This window comes from Rhizophagus irregularis, chromosome 1 (assembly GCF_026210795.1).
Source record: "Rhizophagus irregularis chromosome 1, complete sequence".
Lineage (NCBI taxonomy): Eukaryota > Fungi > Glomeromycota > Glomeromycetes > Glomerales > Glomeraceae > Rhizophagus > Rhizophagus irregularis.
The window spans coordinates 3,139,756-3,158,255 of NC_089429.1; the positions used below are offsets into that span (position 1 = coordinate 3,139,756).

The 18,500-nt window shown below is 30.7% G+C and overlaps 5 protein-coding genes across 5 annotated transcripts; 3 read left to right on the forward strand and 2 right to left on the reverse strand.

Moving 5' to 3' along the window:
- Positions 1–243: 243 nt before the first annotated feature.
- OCT59_000650 (uncharacterized protein) lies at positions 244–1,254 on the forward strand (the record flags this gene model as incomplete). The annotated part of the gene is made up of 4 exons (XM_066138987.1): positions 244–329; positions 405–483; positions 866–943; positions 1,027–1,254. The coding sequence occupies 4 exons, from the start codon at positions 244–246 to the stop codon at positions 1,252–1,254; spliced, it is 471 nt and encodes a 156-aa protein (XP_065988430.1).
- Positions 1,255–1,322: 68 nt separating this feature from the next.
- Positions 1,323–2,733, forward strand: OCT59_000651 (uncharacterized protein; the record flags this gene model as incomplete). Its single annotated transcript, XM_066138988.1, has 2 exons — positions 1,323–1,422; positions 1,502–2,733. The coding sequence occupies 2 exons, from the start codon at positions 1,323–1,325 to the stop codon at positions 2,731–2,733; spliced, it is 1,332 nt and encodes a 443-aa protein (XP_065988431.1).
- Positions 2,734–3,203: 470 nt separating this feature from the next.
- Positions 3,204–3,539, reverse strand: OCT59_000652 (uncharacterized protein; the record flags this gene model as incomplete). The annotated part of the gene is made up of 1 exon (XM_066138989.1): positions 3,204–3,539. The coding sequence occupies one exon, from the start codon at positions 3,537–3,539 to the stop codon at positions 3,204–3,206; it is 336 nt and encodes a 111-aa protein (XP_065988432.1).
- Positions 3,540–11,369: 7,830 nt separating this feature from the next.
- OCT59_000653 (uncharacterized protein) lies at positions 11,370–11,714 on the forward strand (the record flags this gene model as incomplete). The annotated part of the gene is made up of 1 exon (XM_066138990.1): positions 11,370–11,714. One exon carries the CDS (start codon positions 11,370–11,372, stop codon positions 11,712–11,714), a length of 345 nt encoding a protein of 114 aa, XP_065988433.1.
- A 1,554-nt stretch (positions 11,715–13,268) lies between these two features.
- On the reverse strand, positions 13,269–13,660 carry OCT59_000654 (uncharacterized protein; the record flags this gene model as incomplete). The annotated part of the gene is made up of 2 exons (XM_066138992.1): positions 13,269–13,423; positions 13,489–13,660. 2 exons carry the CDS (start codon positions 13,658–13,660, stop codon positions 13,269–13,271), a joined length of 327 nt encoding a protein of 108 aa, XP_065988434.1.
- Positions 13,661–18,500: the final 4,840 nt, after the last annotated feature.

Here is an 18,500-nt window from a genome sequence, read left to right on the forward strand (position 1 = left end):
TCCAAATATCCGCAAATCCGCAAACCGCAATTATCCGCAAATCCGTAAAAAATCCGCAAATTAGCCAATTAAATACTGTATCATGATCATTACTCAATCTATATATTTATATCAAATCATCAAATTTAGTATTATTACTCACTCTATTATAATATAATCAATTTATAATGCATCAAAACATCAAAACAATTGTATCTAAATTCTTCTTTTTCTATTTACTTTTTTCAACAATTTATTATTAAAATGTCAAAAACACCTTCTTCGGCTCTTAATTTAAAGATTCGTGGAAAAAAAGTTGAGCTATTGCCTGAAGACGAAGAATTAATTTCGTTAGCACTGTCAATTATTTGAACTAAGTCTAATAAAAAAATTGAATCATGTAATTTTGACCAAGATAAAGTAAGATTATCTTTCAAAAAGAATGAGGGACGCGTTTATTTTGACTTGCAAGAATCGGCTTTAGATTTTACATTCATCAATAAGGTATTCCATAAGGCCCTTTTTAAATGATTTTGATTTCGCTTATAATTTTTTTTTTCAGTCCACCTTTTTCCCTTGAATTTTCGTTTCTGGACAATTTTGTCCACTTTTTTTGTTTCGTTTCTGGACAATTTTGTCCACTTTTTTTTTGTTCTACCTTTTTCTCGTTTCTGGACAATTTTGTCTACTTTTTTCTGTTCTACCTTTTTCTCGTTTCTGGACAATTTTGTCCATTTTTTTTTGTTCCACTTTTTTCCCTTGAATTTCCGTTTCTGGACAATTTTGTCCACTTTTCGTTTCTGGACCACTTTTTTCTCTTGGTATCAGAACCATTTCATTTTAGAACAAATGATTTCATTTCTGAACAAAATTCATTACTTTTTAGGGTAATTTGGCTGAACTTGAACGCTACAAATCGCTATATGAATTATATAAAGGTAGATACGAAGTAATTCGTTTACAGGTAAATATGTGAATGAATTTTAATATTTATATCTTAATTTTGTTTATATTTTATTTGTTTATTTATATATATTCTAATAATAGCCAGAAAATACACGTTCAACTACATCTGGTACAACTGGTAGCGTGAATGAATCATTAAGAGAATTGTTACAATATTCAACACCCAAACACACGTGCCTAGAATCCTCTCCCAGCTCGTCATTATATCTTAAACCCAACGATTCAGAACTTGCCCGTGTGTTAAACAGTGATTTATCCATAAATAATCTTTCTACTTCGACACCGAAACAAAAATTTGGTCGAATTTGAATATACGCTGTATCGAAAAATTTGGCGGACAAGATCACATAAAAAATGATGTTTCTATTTCTGACATAATGTGGGCCAGTACAACCTTACCTGCGTACCGCAGCTGGAACACAATGAAGAATTATTATGATGACATTGATAAATGGATCGCAAAAATTAGTAGCTTCTGTAAGTTAAATTTATCAAATTCTGAAATTGTTCTTGATTATTATATTTTTCTTATAATATTTATATCTAAATTTTCTAGGTACTGCTAATGATGATGAGGATAACAATTTTCAACCTACTGAAGCTGCAAATTTAAGTTCTACTAGGGATGAATCTGGCAACAGTGAAATTAATGAATTTAACCCACCTTCACAATACAAAGTAGTTCCAGCATCAAGATTGAGAGCACGAGCATCAACCACAGAAGTTGAAACATCGATGAAACCACCAACAAGATCAATAACATCTAAAGTAAAATTAGCAACACAAGTGCCAACTAGAAAAGTGATAGTATCTATAGAACCACGGGTACCAACTTCAGAAATGAAGTCATCGGCGGAGGTACCTCCAGAAATGACATTGGCGAAATCAGCGGAATCAAGTGTGGTAGAATCACAAGTACCTTCAGAAATGGCAGTGGAGGAATCAGCAGAATCAGCAGAATCACAAGCACTAGCTTCAGAAATGGAGGAATCAGAAGAATTAGAAGCATCAACATCTGTGTCGTTATCAAAATCCGTTGTACGAAAACGTAATTTCTCAGATGATGATGACGACGACGATGATAAAGCCAAATTATTAAATTCTACCCAATTGTTATTATTCAAAAAGGGAAAGAAACTTCACGATATTTTGTTAGCAGATTCATCGTTTAATGGCGAACTCATTGCTTCTGAAGAATTAAAAGTATCAGATATATCCAATGACTTAAATGAAATGCTGAAAGATGACCCAGTCAAAATCGTTGATGAGAAATCCGCTAAAGATCGAATCGATCAATGGCGAAGGCAAGAATTACAATGTGAAAATTTTGTTATAGCCGCTGAGTCTTTTAATTTATTACATTTGGTGTCCTTGGTCCAAATTTATGATGATCTATTTGAACTTGGAGAAAAATTAAGAACTGACCCTAATAATAATATAAAAACTACAAAATCTTGGGTTATTCAGTTCATGCGGTCTGTGCTTAAAATTGGCGACAAAATGGAACAAAGGAATAGGGTAGGATGTGATCGATTACGAAGGTTATTTAATGAAGGAATCACGAGTACGCAACTTGCGAAAGCTGGGTGCCGTAAGTGCGATTTTTTCGTTAAACAAGAATATTATGAAGTATTTTTGTCCCAAGTTCCTACATTAGAAACTCGTCGATCAATTTCAAGTTTGTCGAACGAACGTCTTTCTGAAATCTTGTCTACTGCTAATCCAGATAGTACTGCACAAAAAAAAAGAGAAGAGTTGAATTTATGGGGGAGGAATTCATTAATATAGCGGATAAATAAAAAAAATAGTGAATACATTGAATATGTTGGTTAGTGGGTAATATCATTATCAACAAAGAAGCATGTATTTTATATTCAGTTGGCATAAGTTATACGCGTTAGATAGATAATTAAATGTATAGATAATTAAACGTAACATTTACATATTTTCAAATTGCACAGGGAAGCTTCTGTCCAAAGTTTCTAAAGCAAAAAAAAGTAAAGTTTTCTGATTATAAAGTGGACAATTTTGTCCAAAATAAAAAATAAAGTTTTCTGAATACAAAAGTGGACAATTTTGTCCAAAATAAATAATAAAGTTTTCTGAATACAAAAGTGGACAATTTTGTCCAAAATAAAAAGGGAGGACAAAATTGTTGATATGCATTATAAAATACTATCAAATTTATTAGATATTAAATGTTCACAATAAGTACAAATATGAATATTATATAGGCAAAATAAAAGTCAAAAAAAGAATTAGTTTAATTGTTCCGGATCCCATTCCTCTTCGCCATCACTATCATATCTTCGAGTAATAGTTGGAAGTATAGAATTATCAATAAAGACCCATGGTCCTAGATCTACCGTGCTTTCAATATCTAATGTTTCATCATTCATATTTGTTTCATCAGATTGATGTTCATTAAAACTATCATCATCATCATTCTCACTCATAATTTCTTCTTCTTCTTCAAATACTGTATTCAGCATGAGTTGAATATCATCATCTAACTTTGAATTGCTATCACCGTTACTTGTATAATTTAAGTCTTTTTTAGCATGTTTGAGAGAATAAAGATATATTTTCGCCATTGTCTCTATAGTTTCTGGTTGCAAATTTATACGTCTCTTACCAAAGAGCCATCCTATGGCTGAAAATAATCTTTCACAACTTGCCGAGTGTGGGGTTATTGAAAATATTACTTTAGCTAGCCGCAAAGAGAAGAAAATTTCCCATCAACTATGGAATTCCACCAATGGTAAGCTGTGTCATGAACTGAATAAGACGTGTTATATGGTTCAGAATTATCAAAGTATGCACGAAGTTGTGCATCAAGTTCTAATCCAGAATTTTTTTTATGCCCAAGGTTTTTCCAGATTCGAAGGGCACACTTTCTAAGACGCTCAAATTGATTATTACGCATTCCATGTCCTAACAAATTTGCAAAATTATATTATTAAATGAATTTAAATAACAATAAAAAAAATAATTACCTCGGTATTTAGGATGAAGGAAGAAACCTAACAAATAGATATCCTCGTCAAACTCTTTATATCTATTAAAAAAATATTTAAAATTAAACATTAATTTTGAATCTTCTATTAAAGATACTAACTTAATACATTACCGCTTATTAAAAATGCTAATACAAGAGTTTCTTAACTCTTTATAATCATCAGTTGGCATTGACTTAAAAAATGCTGCGATACGAAGAAGATGCAGATAACAATCTGCTAAAGTTACATTACTTCCTTCTAACATGAGAATTGCTTTTTTTATCGGCTCCAAAATATCCGATAAAATACGAATGTCATCAAAAAACCCTCTTTTTTTCAAAATTGCTTTTACAGCTTCATTAGAGATTTCGCGTTCATGATTGTCCAGGACCTAATTGAATAAACATTTTTGTATTAGGTTTAATTATTATTAATTTAAATATAAAGTATACGTACATGTAATAAAGCATCTTTTAATCTGTACACCGAAGATGTACATTCATGGACTGTCGTCCATCTTGTTTCGATGTACGTTTTCAGCCCTCCACCTGCAATATTTTTTGCATCAATCGCTTCTTTAAGCCAAGTGCTGGCAAGGGTTGAATTTTTGAAGTATCTTGTTAAAATATTTGCTCGTTTTACAAGACATTTAACTTGATCTACTTTGACAATATCACTACTTATCAGATTGATGCAATGGGCGATGCATCGTATATTGATAATGGATGGATATTCATTCGTGATTAATCGACGGGCACCTGCGACATTGGCAGCATTGTCACTGACAATAGCGACAATTTTGCTTATACCCACTTTACAAATTATATCATTTATAACTTTTGATAAATATTCAGCGGTATGTGAATTTTTAGAAAGGTCTTCAAGTTGTAATAGATATTCCTTTTCTCGATGGTGTCAGCAAAATAAACGCCCATAAGCTATTCCCTCAAGGGTCTGTCCAACCATCAAGAGCTAATAAAAAATATATGGATAGTTATTTTTTTAATAAAATATTTTGAAGCAATTATAGAAATTATAGATTTACCGATAATAAAATTAGACTCTTTTTCTAATTCATTGTTGACTCGTGCATTGACTCTGGATAATTCCGCCTCCAATAAAGTACCATTTAGTACTCGTCGCGAAGGTGGATCGTATCCTGGCTCCAGCGCTTTTATCATGTCGATAAACCAAGGATTATCGATTGTGCTAAAGGGTATGTTGCACATCACGTAGGCTTTCGTTATCACCCGGTCTAATTCATCACTCCGTCCTTTTTCTATTTTACCTCCTCCGTAAAAATTCTTAATTCCCGTTTGTCGAACCCTTTTGTTAGGATAATCTGATTCATCTTCATCTGCGCTTTTTTCTCTTCTTTAGCAAGATTTTTCCCGACAATTTTGGCAAAATACAATGAAACATCATCGGGGCATTTTTTACAGTGGTTTGCCAAATGTGCACTGAGGACTTGGGGCCTTCCTTGTCTCCAGTATTGTCGACAGTAACTACACGTCGCTGAATAGTGTCCTCTCGACTGCATGTTACCTTGTATCATATGATTACACCATACATCTGATGGTGGTCGACCTTTGCTTACCTTAGAAGGACCGCTTGACATGACGTTATAAAGAGTAAAACTTGAAATTAAAAGAGTTTGTCATCAATATCGTTTTAAAGTTTGATTTAGTAGTACAAGATGTTGATTGATTAAGATCACGCCTAATTGTAAATTGTGAAGTTTAAATTTCAATAATGTGAAAATTTGTAAATTTAACTGGACAAAGAGAAAAATTGAACAAAATTGTCCAGAAACAATACGAGGAATAAGGTGACCAGAAATGATACAAGAAAAAAAGTGGACAAAATTGTCCAGAAGCGATGGATGTCCAAAAATGATAGAAAAAAAGTGGACAAAATTGTCCAGAAGCGATGGATGTCCAAAAATGATAGAAAAAAGTGGACAGAATTGTCCAGAAGCGATGGATGTCCAAAAATGATAGAAAAAAGTGGACAGAAGCGATGGATGTTCAAAAATGATAGAAAAAAAGTGGACAAAATTGTCAAGAAGCGATGGATGTCCAAAAATGATAGAAAAAAAAGTGGACAAAATTGTCCAGAAGCGATGGATGTCCAAAAAATGATAGAAAAAAAGTGGACAAAATTGTCCAGAAGCGATGGATGTCCAAAAATGATAGAAAAAAAGTGGACAAAATTGTCCAGAAGCGATGGATGTCCAAAAATGATAGAAAAAAAGTGGACAAAATTGTCCAGAAATATTACGAGTAAAAAGTGTATAAAATTGAATCAAAGAAGTCTTGGTATAGCATGATATCATCATCAGACGAAGTTGATTGTGATGAATAAATAGTATGTTTAATTCAGTATAATAACTTTGACAAAAAAAAAATTATAAAAATAACACTTCTAATTTTAACAATTTTTAATATGTCGGGATGACGAATTCTTTATTTTGAATTGATGGTTTTTTACTTGATATTATTTTATTTAACATTGCGGATTTGCGATACAGTATTGATTTACGGATTCATTGCGGATTTGCGATACAGTATTGATTTGCGGATTCATTGCGAACTTGCGGATTCATTGCGGATTTGCGATACAGTATTGATTTGCGGATTCATTACAGACTTGCGGATTTATTGCGGATTTGCGGATTTATTGCGGATATGCGGATTCATTGCGGATATGCGGACTCATATGCGCAATTCAATTCTTAAATCCGCAATACTGCAGATTTGGAAAAGCAATTTCGGCGCCATCCTTACTAGTAGTGTATATTAAAAAAATCTATCCTGCTATGCACATAGGAAAAAATTTTTATAAAGTAGTCAAAATAGGCAACATATCCAAAAAAATTTTAATACAAAAAACTCAAAATCCAGTACAGCCATTTTTGTAAAAGATAAAATCTTTCATTTGCAAGAGCCAAAAGCAGATTCCAGCTCAATCAAATAAATTAGGAGGTTCTAAAGTAATAAAATATGAAAGTGAGCTAAAAGATTGACATTGTAAATATTTCTAAAAAAATGACAAATATTTTTATTTATTAGAAAAAAGTTAAAAGCCAGAATGCAGAAAGCGCGTAGTAAAGCTATAGGAATAATAGACAGTTGTAGAAAAGAATATGCAGATTTAGTGAATACATCAACTCAATTATTAGAAAGATCATCACTATAAGCAAGTACTTTAATTAAAGTAATAGAAAGATTAGAAGAGCACAAAAGATCTCAAATAATGAGTCAAAGAAAATAATTTTATTATTTCAACAGTTTAGGTAAGAAGGAATTATTAATAAATCAATGCCAAAGGGTAATCAAAGAAATACAATTTGTGGCAATTGAGATAGAAAAGTTAGGTAAAAAAGCTTTAATTGCTGATAACAAGACAGATAATTCAGCATGCAAGGCTAAGGGATAAGTTGATGGAGGGCAATTAGAGGATGATTCAAGAATAAGACCATCATTATCAAGGGCCATCCAAGTAGAAGCCATAGAAAAAGAAATTTCTGCTGAATTATTAATAAAAGATTCATCAATGTATAAAACAAAAGTGGATGTTAGAAGGATCGTAAGGGCAGTGACATTTATTACGTAATATCCATTTACTATAAGCCCATACTCCTCCACCCCCATGTAATATGAAAAATCTTACGTTACACTTATATGTTATATGACCTTTAAATACCCTCCCACCCCCTAAAATATTACGTAATAAATGTTACTACCCTAACCAAGTCAGCATTAATTTTTAAAGGTTAAGAAGTAGTATTCAAAAGAGGTTTTAAAAGGTTAAAATGAGTTTTAACCAATAAAGTAACATATCCTAGGAAGGAGAACAAAAAATAGAGCTCTGAATTTGACCTGACAGATCAGGTAACCTGACGGTTTAACCCAAAAAATTCAGGTCAAGTAGCAGATTTAATGACCTGTTCTTGGGTTGGGTCGGTCGCAATTGGAGTATACGATCTGACCCGAGTTGCCTGGCAATATTGTGGTCGAAAATAAGATGTTTCAGCATTTTATATATATAAAAAATGCTAAACTGCCCTGAATCTGATGTTTTTTCATTAAAAATAATTACAAAAATGTCTTTTTTTATTAAAAATGGCAGGTTTGATTAAAGAAATAAAAAAATGTTTTTTTATTAAAAAATGTCAAACCTGACGTTTTTTATTAAAAAAAATAAAAAAAATCATTTCTTTAATTAAGAAATGTCAGGTTCAACGTTTTTCATTAAAAGAAACAAAAAAAACAAAAAAATCATTTTTTTAATTAAAAAATGTCAAACCTAACATTTTTTATTAAAAATTTCTTTAATTAAAAAATGTCAAACCTGACATTTTTTATTAAAAATTTCTTTAATTAAAAAATGTTGAACCTGACGTTTTTTATTAAAAGAAACAAAAAAAATTACAGTCAACTCTCTTTATAGTCACACATTTGGGACAGTCCATATTTGGTGATTATAAAGAGATGTGACTATATAAAAAATTTCTTATATTTGTATATCATAATTCCGGCCAAAAATTAACATAATTTTAGCCAGAATTATACTTAAAACTTTATTGTATCGTAACATCGCCAATATTAATCGTAGAGAGATGATCTTACCGCCATTCGATTCGTCTTGATAAGACGGTTCTAATGGTATAAAATACGTCAAAATCCAATCACTAGATTAATTTCCGAAATTAAAAAAATATTAATGGTTTTTGTGTAATAACTCTGTCAATATTGATCCTAGAAAGACGATCTTACTGCCATTAAATTCGTCTTGATGAGACGAATCTAATGGTATAAGATACATCGAAATCCAATCACTAGATCAATTTCCGAAATTAAAAAATATTAAATGGTTTTTAAGTTATAACTCCGTCAATATTGATCACAGAGAGATGAGCTTACCACCATTCGATTCGTCTCGATGAGGCGATTCCAACGAGCTATAAATCGTCTTTTTACAATTACTAGGTACCGAGAAATCTAGCAAAATGTTAAATGGCGCAGTAAACGTAAATCAAGAAATATTATAATGCCAATGTTTAACATTTTGTTGAATAACTCGTCAGCCAGTGATCGGAAAAGGATAAAACTACCACCATTCGATTCGTCTCAGTGAGACGATTCTAACAAGCTATGATACATCTTTGTACGATTATTAGATGCCAAGTTATTTAATATATTCTTTATATAACTGTGATTATAAACAGTTCTTTTTAATATAAGATTTTTGAGGATAGGTGTGATAGTGACTATAGATAGATTGTGACTATATAGGATAGATTTTAATAATAAAGTGTTTTGAACATTCAACTGGTGTGACTATATAGTAGAATGTGACTATAACGAAAGTGACTATAGAGGGAGTTGACTGTATTTCTTTAATTAAAAAATGTTGAACCTGACATTTTCTATTAAAAGAAACAAAAAAAATTATTTCTTTAATTAAAAAATGTTGAACCTGACGTTTTTTATTAAAAGAAACAAAAAAAATATTTCTTTAATTAAAAAATGTTGAACCTGACGTTTTTTATTAAAAGAAACAAAAAAAAATTATTTCTTTAATTAAAAAATGTTGAACCTGACATTTTTTATTAAAAGAAAAACAAAAAAAACGTTTCTTTAATTAAAAAATGACAAATCTGACATTTTTTATAAAAGAAAAAAAAAAATGTTTCTTTAATTAAAAAATGTTGAACCTGACATTTTTTTATTAAAAGAAACAAAAAAAATACATTTTGGCATAATAAAAAGTGCTGAAACGTACTTTTCAATAAAATAATTGTAAAAAAAAAATGTTCAGCATTTTTTCTTATAATTTGATATATAAAAAACTCTGAAATGTTTATATTGGGTTAACGGGTCAGGTCAGGTGACCTGTGATATTTGAATCAGGTTACCAAATTCATGACTTGCCTTAGGTCAGATCAAGTCAATTATCTGACCCTAACTTGAAGCTCTAACAAAGAAATAGGAAGTTCAGCTGTAAACACTTTAGTATTTTTAGTAGGATAGGCAACTGTATTTATAGAGAGTGAAACTTGAAGAAAACAATGTTTGCTAATACAGCGCTGTCTGATTTCTGACATAATAGTGTATTCAAAAACATTACAGGAGTATTTAGGACAGGGATTAAAAAATAAGAAATCATTAGGGTGGGATACCAATAAGACATGATGGCAAAACCTTTCTTTATTTGAGTAGGAGGCATGCCAGAAATCAGCTGATTTGAAAGGGGGTGGGGGGAGTCAAGCTTCAGATCAGGTCTATATATATCACGTGACATTTATATATCTAAATATAAATATAATTAATTTAATTATTTTTATATAATTATTATAATGCGATTATCTTGACTTCTAGTGATCCAATTTTAATAAACTTTTTTTTAATTTATAGCTCTCATTTAGCTCTACAAATCTAGCTTTACAAAACAAAAAAAAGTTTGTTCAAATTGAATTACTAAAAGCAAAGACATTTGTATTTACATAATAATAATTATTATAATGCAATTATCTTGACTTCTAGTGATCCAATTTTAATAAACTTTTTTTTAATTTATAGCTCTCATTTAGTTCTACAAATCTAGCTTTATAAAACAAAAAAAAGTTTGTTCAAATTGAATCACTAGAAGCCAAGATAATAATATTTAATAGTAATAATTTTTTTAGCCAATCAGATTTCAATCAGGTAGGGATGGGGGTTAACTGTTAAGGCTACTAATTGAGAGAAATCAGCTAATTTCTGGCACGCCCCTAGGAGACACATATTCAGCCAACAGTAAAAGTTTGAGTAATGTGATCATAGGTAAGAGTATACTTCTCAGTAGAATTAAAAAGTCAATGTCAAAATATTACAGCATAATCAAAAACAATTACGTCAGTACAAATGTTTACTAATAAAACATATAATTATGGTGAAGGGATTTTAGTTCATTATATAATTTTTTTCTTTACACGAACACGTATACAAAATACAAAAAAACGTGACGCGTCTTATGTACCCCTAAAAATTAAAATTACACGACATAAACTATTGTAATTTACTTTTATAATTCATTACTTTTATTTTAAATTTTTATGGCATTAAAAATTACGACATTACCAGCCTAATTATAGTATTACGATCTAATTACAGCATTACGACCCAATTACAGCATTACAGTCTAATTACAGTATTACGAAAAGTGTTGTAACTGTAATGCTGTATGCTGTAATATTACGGCATCAGCTAATCAATTACGGCTAACATCTTTAGTTAGGAATCCTCTCATCAAGATGAATCTAATGATATAAATTTTATTAAAATCAAGGATAACGAAATTTTAAAATACCCCTATAATATGCAACTTTTGAAAAATTTTAATATAAACTTTATGCAAACTCAAATGTAAGTTGTTCCCTTAATGTTTCGTTTGCGACATCATTACCCGGACTTATATGCGGATGATTCTTTGTGTCCAAATTGCGGTATCTTTATGGAAACCCTTGAACACTTTTTTACATACTCTCCGGATGCCGACTCCAGTCTGGTTGAGAATAGTTCTCCTCTTATATCTTGTCAACGTATTCTTCTGGAACTAATGGATCAATTTTTAAATTGTCTTGCTCGAAAGGCTTCATTTTCTCCTAAAGCCCGTCAGAACTTAGATTCTCTCCTTTTTCAACTAAAAGCTCTTTTCTCTGTTGGTTTCTCATCTCTTCAACAATACTCTGAATCCTCTTCTTTTACTGGACTTTGGTTCCTCTAAGGCTTCATTTCACGTGATCTTTCTTCTTTAATTATTTCCAGCTCCAGACTACCTTGGCGTATCACAGGTCGAAATTAGTTAATTAGAGTATCAATAGGTTATCAATAGGTTATCAATCGGCTATCAATAGGCTACCCTATTGGTAGCCTATTGAACTTGCGCCATAATCCGTCACCAATCGGGCAGGCTGATTGATAACCTATTGATAACCTATTAATACCTTATTGATAACCAATTTGATAAAAATACCAATAGGATACTAATAGGTTATCAATAAGTTATTAATTGGCTAACAATCAGCCTGCCCGATTGGTGATGGATTATGGCGCAAGTTCAATAGGCTACCAATAGGGTAGCCTATTAATAGCCGATTGATAACCTATTGATAACCTATTGATACCCTATTTAACTAATTTCGACCTGTGCGTTCCGCCTGCAATATTATTTCAAGGAATTTTCTCAAATTACATCATGAGATTTACCACTAACTTTGGCGTCCTAGATGTAAGATGAAATTTCTTAAAGATAAGGCGTTGGATATTACGCCTGCCTTTTTCGCATGACCAGAAGTTCTGATTTTACTAATTTTCACTACGACACCTCTCCGGTGACCTCTTCCCTGACCAACGAGTCTCCTTCTCCGCTTCAGGCTTTTGAATGGTCCTTACTTGGTATTTTTTGGACGCATTCTGCTATAATTCGAGGTATGAATTGGCTTAACAACCTCTCAGATTTTCTGAAGAGTCAAACAGTTTTCGTCTGATTTAGTGTCTTGGCTTACTGGATTGTAGGGTAGGATGGATTGGACTTGGGTAGTTGATCCAAAACTTTGCTTTTGTAGGTTTAAAGTTGAGATATACAAATTTAGGTTTTATAGTTTAGTTTCTTTTCTATATGTATAAATTTGTGCGACTATTTGTTTTTAGTTAGATATTTATTTTATTTTTACTTCTCTTTGTAATGTACGAATAAATCTTAATAAAATCACTATTAGAATCTCAAATATAAGTTGTATCAGTATTATTTGGGTCTTACTATAAGTAAGAGTTCAAATAAATTATCTAGAGAAGAGGTGAGATAATTTCTCCTTGATTGATACTAATACAAATCTGATAAAAAGGAGAATCATCATAACAAGTGAGGATTTTGTTATTTCACCTAGTAAAGAAATTAAGAATAAATTGCATTAAAAGTGCAGGAATATGAAGTTTAATTAAGAAGTTTCTGATTATCAGAAGAATTATGTTTGTGTTTAAGGATTGGAATCAATTTAATCAAAAATCGAATCTTAAGAATCGATTTGACGAATTAATTTTTGATTTCAATTATAGCTGATTGTAAAATTGTAAGACCACCCTATGATTTTTTAATTTGAAAATTTGATATTTTGAATTTTTAAAAAATAAGTAAAAAATCAAATTAAAAACCTGTTTATTCAACTCTTTAAATAAAAATAGAAAATAAATTACTTTAAAATCTTTATTAATTTTAAGGAGTTAAAGTTATTGCCAAAATAGGTATTTAAACTTGCTTTTTTACTAATTCTTGAAATATTTAAAATATCAAATTTTCAAATTGAAAATCATAGGGTGGTCTTACAATTTTGCAATCTGCTGTAACTGATTTTTCATCTGTAACTATTTTACGCGAATTCCATACTTCATTTTCCAATTTTTTCCCAATTTCTTTCCATCTATCATCCGTCCAGTCTAATTTTAGTTGTATAATATCTGTTATATGATTTATATTTAATAATAATTTTAAAAAAAGTAACTGGGCAATTTAGGTAAAATTTCAATTAAAGATTTAATTGAATCATCAATATTATTTGTATTATTAAATTCATTAAGATTTAAATAATGTGTATTATCTTTAGGATTATAATATTCATACTTTAAAAGTGTTTCAGATGGAGTATATAAAAATTTTAAAGCTGAAACTAACATAGAAGCGAGAATTATTTCTTTTTTTCTTCTGTTTCAGTATCTGCTACATATGTAAGCCACTGAGCTAATAATTTTAAACTTTTGGATGTATCTTCTTTATGCAATTTATGTTATTCACAAGTTGTTTTTCATTTGCCAGAACCAGATCGACAGTTTAAATGCCTACCATAAGATTTATAACAATTATAACAAATATATCGAATTGTTGAAACATCATCAAAAATTCGCTGGGAGATACCTTGGTATTCGTGTACTGCATTACATGTATAGAGACCAACACATGAAATTTGGATATATTTTTCCCACATTTTCTATAAATGATCTTTACATCCAATTTCATGGCTAAAGAAATGAAAATTTTTAGAACACAATAAGAGGACCCCGGACATCATATATATAACTCATAACTGATCTACACAAATTTAAGTACTTTTTGCTCCTGCTAAAATAGACTTAATTTGCTAAAAATCAAATTATCACATTTCAAATCTATACTAATTTGCTAAAACTCAAAATATGAGTTAATAATCTTTTTTTTATTATCAATAAAAAAATAAATGATTAATATAAATTAAACTGCCAATTTTTATAATTAAAATATATAGATTATAGATAAAATAATAATTAATAAAAATAATAAATTAAATAAATAATTATTAAAAAATAAAATGTTGCGAAACTAAACGGATGGTTTTTGGCCCGCATTATGCTTAATTTTGGCCGGAATTATACTTAATTTTGGCCAAAATATGACCCGGATCTGAAACTAATATTTTTAAAAATATTATTTATAAAGTTAAAAACAAAGGATAAGTTAAATTTAAAAAAAAGTACCAATTTGCTCAAATATAAAATATGACTTTGTAAAATCAATACAATTTGCTAAAACTCATAATTATGACTATTAATTAATTTTCAATCAATTTGCTCTTTCTAAAATTATGAGTTTAACCTAATTTTGATTGAATTTGCTAAAACTCAAATGTGAGTTATATATATGATGTCCAGGGTCCTACAATAAGCAACATCAGCAGCTAATTTCACTTAGTTTAAAATTTCGCAATTGTTTTGTAAATGCATTAGGACTCCAGATATCTCCAAAACAGGTCATAAGTCACATTTTCAGCAGATTGGCCCATTTTTCAGGAGTTTAAAAAATCATTTTTTGTAAATATCTCAGCATCTAGTAGGCCAATTTTGATGAACTTTTTTTAAATTGTAGAGCTAAATGGGGGCTACAAAATAAAAAAAGTTCATTAAAATTGAATCACTGGATGCTGTGATATTTACAAAAAACGATTTTTTGAGTTTTAGCAAAAAGGGGTGTTTTTGGTCAAAAGTCCATTATGACCTTTATATTAGATATTCGGGGTCCTAATGCATTATGATTTTTTTGATCATAATTAAAATGATTCATATACACCTAAAGATGTTAGCCGTAATTGATTGGCTGATGCCGTAATATTACAGCATACAGCATTACAGTTATGACACTTTTCGTAATACTGTAATTAGGCCGTAATGCTATAATTGGGTCGTAATGCTGTAATTAGGTCGTAATGCTATAATTAGGCTGTAATGTCGTAATTTTTAATGGCATAAAAATTTAAAATAAAAGTAATGAATTATAAAAGTAAATTACAATAGTTTATATGTCGTGTAATTTTAATTTTTAGGGGGTACATAAGACGCATCGCATTTTTTTTTGTATTTTGTATACGCGTTTGTGTAAAGAAAAAAATTATATAATGAACCAAAATCCCTAGGGATGAGCATAGCGGACATCCCTATTTTATCACAATACTGTTGTCGATCATTTGCCGATCATTTATTCAATTATCACATAATATAAATACCGTTGCTAAAAAAATTTACATAATAATATATGCTTAAATTTCACAAATAACTTAAATTTAGTTTTAATTTATTGTGTATTAAATTTCATTAGAAACTTTTTAGCTTTTATTATTATTTGGCATATATTTATTCATTTTACGAAATTATTCACTAATTATGTTACTAATAAAAAACCTGCATTATGAATCAGATCACTGCATTATTTTTTTTATAGATTCTACATAATATAAAGAATATTTGTGCAAATTCTTAAGTTTCGCACTCGCATATTCATCTTCGCACTTTAATTTTTGTCTGATGATCGGCAATAATTAGTGAATTATCATAAACAAATAATATATTTATAATATTATTAAAAATTGTGCTAATAATTATATAATTAAAATCATATAATAATTTAGTGTTTTTACTTAGATTCCATTATTTTTTTGCCACATTATTTGAAAAATATTTGTGATTTTGCAATAAGTTTTTAAAATCCGGAATTAGTGATCAGTAAATGATCGGCAAGGTGATATGAGCATGTCCGCTATGCTCTAGGGATGGGTGGTCGGGGGTGGAAGGTAGGAAATATTAAGTTTTTTTCAAAAAATTTATATTAAATTAGTATAATATCTTTAATAATTAGATGATTTTATGCATAATTTACATATAAACTTTTTTACAAAAAAAAAATATTATTATTATTATTATTGATATTATTTACCCCTTAAAATTGAAATTACACGGTCACATATTTCCTAAAATCCGAAATCCGAAATCCGAAATATAATTCCGGCCGAAATTAACGTAATTTCACTTAAACATGTAATTTCAGCCGAAAATCATAATTCAGCCAAAACGGGAATGCAGATCATTCCTTTTTTGGCGATAGCCGTTCCACAAAAATTGATTTTAGTGGGAACGACACTGGAATTTTGTGCAACAACACTTTCCTTTTTAGGATATTTGTTAATTTCTGCTAAAATTAAGTGCATAATTCTGGCCGAAATTACATACGTAATTTCGGAATTACGGCATTACGGATTAGTTACGGCATTAAGACCTAATTACAGTATTACGACCTAATTATGGCATTACAACCTAATTACAGCATTACAACTTTTGCTTTTTAATGTAGATAGGTTGCAACCTATTACATACAACACTGTGTCTTAATATTACAGTTACGGCTAACATCTTTAGTATTTTATATTTCATTTCAGTTTGTATATTTTAATTTTAATTATATTTATTGTAATTTTATGATCACAGGTCGAAAAGTGAAAAATCAGGCATCAATCAGTCACCAATCAGTCACCAATCAAATATCTGATTGGTGACCGATTGGTGACTGATTGACATTTTCGCCAAATACTGTCACCAATCAGGCAGTTTGCTAACTTTTGATCCAGTGATCAGAAAAGAATGAAATATAGCTCATTGGAATCGTTTCGACAAGACGAATCTAATGGTAGTAAAATCGCATTTCTAGGATTAATAGTTAATAAAAAATTAAATAAAATATAAATGATACATTTTTATTTTTATATTTTACTTAATTTATCATCATGTATTAATCCTAGAAATGCGATTTTACTACCATTAGATTTGTCATGTTGAGACAATTCCAATGAGCTATATTTCATTCTTTTCCGATCACTGGATCAAAAGTTAGCAAACTGCCTGATTGGTGACACTATTTGGCGAAAATGCCAATCAGGTAATGATTGGTGCCTGATTTTTCACTTTTCGACCTGTGGATAATACTAAATGTTTTTTATTTTCTTTTTGAAGAGTTTTATGATACAGTATATTGATATTATTCTGGAAATCAAGTATTTTTTTTAAAAAAGTTTTGGGATTAAGCAAAGTTATTCAAAAAAGGTTGTAAATTACACATTTATAATATTTTTTTTTTTTTTTATGTTTTAGGAGACATCAGCATAGCCGGTTCACTAGAGCTACATGGAGAAAGCACTACAACTTAAAGTTGCAGAAATGCACTTCTACCGTTAAGCGACAGCTAACCAAGCATCTACTCTAATTATTTAAGAAGTCCGGACGTACATCCCCCTACCCCTATATACCACACTGGGAAGATGACCCAAGTTTATACCCACACAAGGATGGATCGTAGTGTAGCAGGGTTTCTGACACAGTTATACTACCCACTAGCACCCGTCAGAAGTGAGCAACCACCTACGTACGGCAGATATAATAGAGCAGACATCTAGAAGTCCTTCCATGATGGTTAGCTTAGAGGTACTGCAATACTAAGACTACTAATATGGTCTCACTCAAAGCCCACTACAGGCCGCGATTACCATACTAGCCCACCATAGTTGTAAATCCCCCAGTAGTAATAGTAGTGACTACTAGGACAGTAAGCTGATAAGGGTACCGGGATCACCCCTTTATTATAAGTAACCAACCCAGTTACCCAGGGATCACCCACCAGTACGTCAATTTCACTGAGAAATCAAACCTCACCTTAGAACTTTATATACCTGTGAGCCTACGAACGTCTCCAATCAGCCTAAACCTATTAGAAGGTAAACTACTGCTAAGACATTGCACTTGAGACTTTACCATCTATGAGGATTATCTAGCGTAGTAAACCCCACAGTAAAGTTTACCACACCCTTAGTGGTATCATAGAGTGACCACCAAGACAAGAGCTCACCCAGATGGTATGCAAGCAGTGACCATCCAGACAGGACAATAGGCTTCCCAATGGCCTCATAGGGAACACTAGGAGGACACCATGACCCTTTGTTGAAATATGCCGCCGACTGGTACATGCCCTTAGTCACATGATGCAGTCGCTACACTAATCCTGTACGATACTATTGGTAGTAGTGCCTGCAGTAAAATTCTTTAATTTCCGTGATTGGCAGAATCGAACCTGTGGACCTCACTATACTCAGGCTTCACGAGAAGACTCACAGACTAACCAATGAGCCAAGGGTGATCAACCCTCACATTTATAATATTACTTTTA